This window comes from Fukomys damarensis, unplaced genomic scaffold (genome assembly GCF_012274545.1).
Source record: "Fukomys damarensis isolate Sample0158 unplaced genomic scaffold, DMR_v1.0_HiC HiC_scaffold_8, whole genome shotgun sequence".
In the NCBI taxonomy this organism is placed as follows: Eukaryota; Metazoa; Chordata; class Mammalia; order Rodentia; family Bathyergidae; genus Fukomys; species Fukomys damarensis.
Window position 1 is genome coordinate 13021130 of NW_022900920.1, and position 7976 is coordinate 13029105.

The 7976-nt window shown below is 42.8% G+C and overlaps 1 protein-coding gene and 1 long non-coding RNA gene across 6 annotated transcripts in view; one reads left to right on the top strand and one right to left on the bottom strand.

Moving 5' to 3' along the window:
- Positions 1-318: 318 nt before the first annotated feature.
- LOC104860098 lies at positions 319-4828 on the bottom strand. 3 transcript variants are annotated; one of them, XR_002025235.1, is made up of 4 exons: positions 4699-4828; positions 2640-2729; positions 1045-1096; positions 319-556 (listed from the first exon to the last, which is right to left on the bottom strand). It is a non-coding gene; the product is annotated as an uncharacterized LOC104860098 (long non-coding RNA). The 3 variants fall into 3 exon arrangements; XR_002025234.1 differs by lacking the exon at positions 319-556 and having other exon boundaries at positions 919-1096; positions 2683-2729; XR_002025233.1 differs by lacking the exon at positions 319-556 and having other exon boundaries at positions 919-1096.
- Positions 4829-4898: 70 nt separating this feature from the next.
- Tex36 (testis expressed 36) overlaps positions 4899-7976 on the top strand; it is a 14528-nt gene continuing 11450 nt past the window's right edge. For all 3 annotated transcript variants that reach the window (XM_010621160.1, XM_010621141.1, XM_010621153.1), the window contains exon 1: positions 4899-5048. Coding sequence is in view for 2 of the 3 variants with exons in the window: in XM_010621141.1 (XP_010619443.1) it covers positions 4998-5048 (51 nt within the window). In the remaining variant the exon portion in view is untranslated. The remainder of the gene's footprint in view (positions 5049-7976) is intronic.

Below are 7976 nucleotides of genomic sequence, written 5' to 3' on the forward strand. Positions count from 1 at the left end.
GAAAGAACAAAAGCTAAAAAGGACGAATTGGTGGTCATCCACATGATTAACTGAGTTGATGAACCCTGAGTCCCTGTAGAGCTGGAGAGAGGAGAGGCCTAAAGCCAGATTTCAGCCCAAGTCTGTCTTTTATGACTTTCTCTTCTTATTATCTTACTAACAAGGCTCTTTTATTAGCTTGCAATTTCCTGCCAAGTTGATGGAATCTCCATTATGTTTTATAGAACAAAATAAGAGAATCGGGAAGGTTTTTAAAAGATTTCTTCATTAGACACCCTGCCTCCTCTCTCTCCCTGTCTCTCTCAACTTTCTGTCATGTTCCAAGATACTGTTTATTTTATATCCAGTTGAAAAATAGATATTTATTTTGCTATTTTCCTTTATGATTCTGGAGGCTGGTGTTTTCAACTTTGGAGCTCTTCATTTTGAACCACACATGCAATTACTGCTGTCTTTTATTCTGGGTTTTTGGAAGACTGTCCCATCCAAACCATGAGGACAAAAGCAGCTGTCTTTCCAGGGGGTGAAACAGTAGCACAACATCTTCATGTAAATACTGAAACTCAGAAGGAGAAATAGGCATAAAACTCCAGCAAGCAGAGAAATGGAGCGAATGAGATACTTCCACCCGTCTTTTTTTCAGAATTTAAAGAAAAAACTAAACACAACATGCCTGCTGCATTTCAGTGTGAGCCTTATTTCTCACCCTGCAAAAGAAAAGGTGCTTTTTCTTCAAAAGGCCAAAGCTTGACTTTTATTGTAGTTATTGTCACCTATTTCCTGCATCTTTGCCTCCTTCTGACAGTGGCCAGCTGGTCAAGGTCACAGAGGACAAGGTGCCCGACCAAAGCTCTTGGGACTGCATGGATGATCCACTTTGTTGCTCTGCCTCCAGCCTCTGCTCCAACCCACACCCCCTTCCCCATGGTGGCAAAGCAACCCTGGCCTCCTTGTGAACCTTTTATTCAGTAGAACAAGAAGCTATAGCTTGCCTGTGCACACTGAATCTGAGCACTTGTGGGTACACCTTGGGTGGACACATACACACGTGTGAAAGCATTCCTGTGCAGCACTGATAATTCTTCCACTTTCTATCCTGCAAAAGACAGCAAATTATTCATTAAAATAGAGAATGCCATATTGCATTGGAAAGGCATGAGAGAGGGGCATATTCACCTATCATAAAATCCTTACCACTTTGGATTTGGAGGTAAAAGCTCTAAAATACAAAGTGCACAAAAACTGTTGTGTCAAAAAATACATTGTGCGGAATGCTTTAACTGTTGCAGATAAATCAATGAAAACAATTTTTGGCTAATGAGTAATGTTGGGGCACGGGTCAGTAGATGTATTGCAAAAGTAATGATTTGCTATTCATTTATTAAGGACTGACTTTGGGGGCCAAGGATTTAGCTCAGTTGTTCCACTGCCTGCATCATAAGTGCAAGATCCCAAGTTTAATCTCCAGTACCAAAAAAACAAAGAACAGATTTTTGGTGATTGTTTTACTGTTATCTAAAAGCAGTGCTAGTCCATGGTGGGTATGCACTAATATTTGCTGAAGAAGCAATTAAACTGGGTCGTATATATCTGTTGCCCTTATAGACACCCCCTGAGAGGCTGTTTCGAACTATTACATCCTGAGCAGGGCTCAGCATATGCAAAGGCACAAAGCAGGGCCAAGCTTGCCCCTCTGCCATTTGCATACCCTGTAATTTAAACTTCCAAAAATAATAACATCAACAAATGAACATCTCTACCCCAGTCTGGACAGTTGCAGACCTCACAAGCCTTTCAAATGGAAATGACCAAGAAATCCTAGCAGAAGAAAAATTAAATTTCATTTTCCTGGCCAGGTTTTCTTTATTCTCTTTTGATTTTCTTGGCCAAATCTGTTAATTTTAACAATCACTCAAAAGGGGGGAAATCGGAATATACCTTAATCAGAGTCCATATACCTTGTTTAACAGAGCATAAGACCAAATGTAGAGGAGAGGCACAATATATTTTAAAATGAGTTTTCATTTCTAAAGATTTTTCTGCTCCATTGGTGGAGACAAAGTGAATGCACAAGCAAAGTGTTGGAAATGGCACTGTTCTGAGTCTTGTACATTCTCAATCTCTGTCTTCCTCTCTCTTACTGACTTCACTTTTTACCTTAGGGCTCAGGAGAAGCAGAGTCCTTACTGACCCTTCACCTTCAGTGTTGAGATGCAGCCCTACTTTGCTTCAATGCCAAGGGCCTGGAGCAGCACAGATCGATGTCAATCAGTTGGGCCTACAAGAGCGTGCCTTAGAGGGAACTGTGGCCAAGCTGTAGGCATCTAAACAGGCCCTGCTTTATACAGATTGAGGAAAGGGAATTGAAAAGGATCTCCCTGTAAAGTCACTGCCCAGTAATTTAACAGAGTCAAGGAGCTGTAATGAAACATCATTTGATCTGTCATTGAACTTGGCCTCAGTTTCCAATTTCCACTGGATAAATCCAACTGCTAGCTTTACGCCTTCCCCCAACCCCAAGCCTAACTTCTCTGCTAAGTTGAAAGCCAGCTAACTTCGTCATTCCATCCTCTACCCCCTACCCCATGCTTAAAATTGCTGCCCTGTGGGACGGGGGTGCTGAAGTCTCTGCTTCATACCCCGATATGCTGCTGTAGTTGTCGTGCTAATAAATTGTTCTACCTCCATCCATTGTCTCTGGGCTTCAATCAACACAACACCAACCAGAGCTGGAAAACAAGAGAATAGGCAGTGCAGTCTTTGTAGGTCCAGGATGCAGGTCAGGTGGGGATGGATGGAGAATGAAGGGAGGGGTGGTAAACACAAAAGGAATATAATCAGGACACCTCTTAGGGTTGATGTGAAAGTTATTTAAAACAATGACTATAAAAGAACTTAGTAAACACTGAAGAGCTTTTCATCTATGTCCTTCCTTGTTGTTGCAAAGCATTTTAGAGTTCACAAAGTATTCTGGGGGTCCCATGTCACTGCAATACTGAGAAGTAGATAGCATGCTCCATCCTCTTCTGCTGAACTGGCTAACTTTGCCATGAGGAAGGAAGTTAGGCTCATTCAGGGAAATTCAAGGAATTTCAAGGAAATTCAAATTCAAGCTCCGACAGCACCCATTGGGGTGGCAGAGTCTCCAGGTTGTCCTTTGTTACAGTTTTCTGTCTCTTTCGTGGTGACAGAACGTCTAGAGAGACAATGACCCAACAGAACAAAACCTATTTCACAGCCTCTTTCACAGCAAAATATGGTCATGCAGTTTCAGTTCTGGCTGGGAGAAGAAGGGTTGTGTGACAGGTGCAGGAACCTTTCTTAGAAGGAACCAGCTGAGTTCATGAGAAGTGTGTGTCAGGAGTCAAAGAGCTGCCTCCAACATGGTACATCGGGATCAACTCTTCCCCGCATTTCCTTCCCACCCCCTGTGCTGCCTGAAATGCAGATGTCACATCTGGGCCCAGGAGATGACGGCTGCCCCCTGGAGCTGGTTGAGTGGTGACAGGCAGGAGGGAGCCTCTCTCTGGGGACCCTGCATGGCAGAGCCGCCTCACCAAGCCCTGAACAGAGAGAAAAATAAAGGTCTATCGTGGTTGAGCTTGTGTTATTCTGGGTTCCCTGTTCCAAATGAACAAGTCCTGGCCAGGCTAAAGAACAAGGAGGCCTCTTGTGCCACTGCTGGGTTATGTACTTGCACCACAGCTCTGGAGAGTGGCAGCAACACTTGGTAGAGCCGAAGACCAAGGGATCTGGTGCATTGGGTTTGTCAGTAGGTGGCAGAATCCCAGGAAGGGTTTATTAATCCCATGGCACGTCTGGGGCTGGCACAGTGGCTCTCAGCACCAGCAACTCCTGATGCCCATATCTGTCTCCTCTCTCTTTAGCCACGGCTTTAGCATCAAAGATACAATAGTAGTGCTGCACCTCTGGCTTCACCCAGTAGCCCACCTCTCTGGATGTCAGTGCTGGCAAGGATAAAGCCCCATATTGCTGCCATGGAAACTCTTGCTAGAACCTTGGGAAATGATTTGGGGAGGCAGGAGTGGAGGACACAATTTCCTAGAAATCTGTCCAGAGAGCAGAAATGCAAAAATGAGAAAGAAAAAAGCAGAAATGAGGCAAGACCTGTGTGTCCAGGCCCAGGATGACTGGCCAGGTTTCAGGAACAGCCTGCACAGCCTCAGGGTGGCCAGGTGGCCCTTGGAAAGCCTTGTGAGATCTGGAACTGTCCAGTGACCTTGGTTTGGTCTCCTAGTGTTCCATCTATTGGCCATGTGACCTTGTTTCCTCTTTGTCAGCATTGAAGGTTTTCATAGAGAATACATAAAATGAAAACATGGGGAAGTGTTTTATTTGGTTGAGCATCTGGCTTATAAGAATCATTCATGGATGTTCCTTCTTTGTGGTCTCCATGCTGTGCCAAACAGGTGAGAGTGGTTGTCAGGGTGTCCCGAGGCTGGATTGGAGCGGGACACACAGACAGCTATGAAAGGAGGCAGCAGTAGGGTTGGGTCCCGGCATGGTACTATCCATGATGTGGACAAGGTAATCCCAGCCCAGGACTCAGTTTACTTCTTTGATAAATAAGAAGTTGAGATAGAAGGTTACCATGGACACATTAACTCAAATATTACTGGTTCCAGGATTTAGAGGGTGAAAATATTTGTCAGTATCCCAAGATTATCTTGTTCTCACCTTGTCTGACCCTTTTCTGGGCTTCCTCTGTCAGGACCTAGTGGGGCTGTCTGCCTCTTCCTTTGGGAAGCTTCAGTTGGAAGGAGCTAGTGACAGGAATTCTCAGGGGCCTTAAAAAGCTCTGCCACCCACTGTGATGCAGGCTTCTGCTCCTTGGCAACAGTGGGCACCCTAACATTGTCTCCTGGGAGACACTGAGTACAGACCAGGGACCAGGAGGAGGAGTGGATGTGTAGAGCTTTTGAGGCCCTAGAGAAGTGAGGGAACCAACCTCAGCTGCCTTCAGCTTCCTGGAGAGAATGGCCAAAGGGAGACGCTTCAAACCTGCTTTTGACAGGGATGGAAGTTGGGTAAGTAATATGGCGGCTTCTTGAGGCTTCCTCATGCTTTGCAGATGCAGTTAAGGGCACAGAATTGAGTTCAGATTCCTTTTTGCTTATGGCAGCATAATCTTTGACAAATTTCTTCCCTTGGTCTCAGTTCCTTCATCTGTGAAGTGAAAATCTCAGCATTTCAGGGAAGATTGGAGGGAGTAACACATTAAAATGCTCAGCACAATGGACACTTGTAGATGCCCATTAGATGACATCTATTGTCTGCTCTACTTTTTTCTTTTTCCACATTTATCTTCTAACACACTGTATATCTTACTCTGTTAGATACATTATTTCTCTTCCTTTCCAGGAGGACTGGGACTTTTGTCTTTTTTATTCACAGATATTTCTCCCATGCCTAGAATAGGATCTGGCACTTAGACACACTCAATAAATATTTGTTGCAGGAATTAATATTATACTGAAACCCCTAAACAAATTCCTTGGCTGGTAATCTGATTCCTTTGGTCTCACCAGACTATGAAATGGGCATAGTCCAGGAAGGCATCATTCACCGTCTTGGTCACTGGGAACTTTCCTTTCCAGCTTCCCACACTTCCTCAGACTGCCCCCTCTCTTTTAAATGAAGAAATGGATCACATAATGTTGCCAGGGCTAGCCCCAAACTCCTTCACACTGATTCTTCAGCCTAGCAAGACCCCTCTCTTGAGTATCTCTTATACAACCCAAAGGGCTATATCTTGATTCTTTAAGAAATGCACATTGAGGCCATACTCTTAAGTGATATAAATTGGACACACATGTGCAAATACCGAATAGTTTCTCTGGTGTGCGAAACTGAAAGCATAAATAAGGATTAAAATGTGTAACAGATAATATGAAACTGGAAGAAAAGGTCCAAAGGGGAAGGGGAAGAAGGGGTAGGGGAAAGAAAGGAAGGGAAAGGAATAAATATAAGAAAAGGAAAAATGGAAACAAAGTCTTTGAAAATAGGGAGGGCAGGGGGATGGGGGAAAAATAAGAACCAAGATGAATTGTGTAAAGGGTAAAAATTCCCAATAATGAACATCAGCATATTTTATACTTAAAATGTACCAATAAATTTTTTTTAAAAAAAGAAACGAGTGTGAGGTCTTAGTCTTAGAGGCCCAAGCTCTATTCTTTAATACATATGTTCCACGAATTGACAACTATCTTGTATTTACGATTTCTGCAGTTTATTCACAAAAGGAATATTAAGGGTAATCACAGCAGCAGACTTTTGCCTGCATCTTCCTGACACTCAGGAAAGAGAAAAACTCAGTATTAACCTCTTTCAGGACAGCAACATGCAGAAAACTGAAAAATGGAAAGACTGATAAATTTGAGTCTGAAGGCTTTAAAAAAAATGGATTGTAGCCACTTGGATATAATCTTGGGTGGACACTAAGGAGTTTAGTATAATCTCTGTTCATTACTCTGAATGATAGCCCAGCACGTTAGCATGCACCTGTAATCCCAGAACTCTGGGAAGCTGAAGCAGGATTGCAAATTCAAGCCCAGCTTGGGCAACTTAGTGACTTAGCAAGACTGTGTCTTAAAATAAAAATAAAAAGGGCTGGGGATTAGCTTAGTGTGAAGGCTGGGTTCAATCTCCAGGAGAGGGAGAGAGGGAGAAGGAGACAGAGAGAATGAACCAAGGTTAGAGGCCTATGTGGAGATAAATAAAATAACTTATTCAAATGTGCCCAGTTTAGAGTTTAGGGATGAGGATGTAGCTCAATGATAGAGCATTTGTATTTGTCTAGTACATGTATGGTCATGAGCTCAGTTACTGGCTCCTCAAAGGCGGGAGGGCTTGGTACAATGCATAAGAATGTAGTAACTACTCAACACTTGCTAACATATAACATGTATGCCTTCTAGATATGTATGCATGTATACATACATGCACACAAAAACTGCACCCTGTTTTATTCCACCATGATTGGATGTATTATATGGAAAATATATACAGTAAAATAATAAAGTATAAATAAAATAAAAATCCATAACCAGTTTTAATATATGTCAAAGTAGAAGGCTGAAAATGAGGAAAATTTTTTTTTTACTTTGAGTTTCCTGGCAGCCAAAGTAAAAAGAGAAATAATGTCAACTATATAACACTAATTGCCCATGAAGAGAAAACAATGTTTCTTGATACTAAGTAGCTTCTCCTCTTTCTATCACCTACATATCAGTTAGGATTATGTTGTGATTGAATATTATAGAAAGCTGTTTAAAGCACCTTAACCAGATAGAGGAATATCTATATATCCATATCCGTATCTATCTATCTATCTATCTATCTATCTGGAATGGGGGATCAAACTCAGGACCTTGTACTTGGCGAGGCAGGCAGCAGAACCACTGAGCTAAATACCTGGCCCTAGGATTATACACTTTAAGGAACAATAAATCCAGGGACAAGTAGTGCAGGGCTGGGAAAAAACTGTTCCAGGAAGTCTTCTGACACCAAGGTTCTTTTTGGCCTTCTGTTCTGCCATCCTTAGCATAGGGCTATTTCATCTCTAGACAGTCTGTCCATAAATAAAGGGAAGATCAAAAGACAAAAAGAGAAGGCAGGAGTCTGCTCAGGCTGTTTATCAGGAAAATGACAGCTTTCCCAGCAGCCTTGCCCTGTCGACTTGTGTTCCTCACTCATTTGGTCACCCAGCCCATTAGCTGCAAGGGAATCTAAGGAGTTTTTTTTAATCAATTGCACCGTCATTTCAAAGAAAGTCAAGTTCTGTTGTAAGAGAGAAAGGAAGGGTTGAGAATATGATATAGTATTTGCCTAGCATGTTCAGAGTCCTGGGTGTGATTGCCAGCACAAAACAAACAACAGGAGAGAGACAGAGAGAGAGAGAGAGAGAGAGAGCGAGAGAGAGAGAGAGAGAGAGAGAGAGAGAGAGAGAGAGAGAG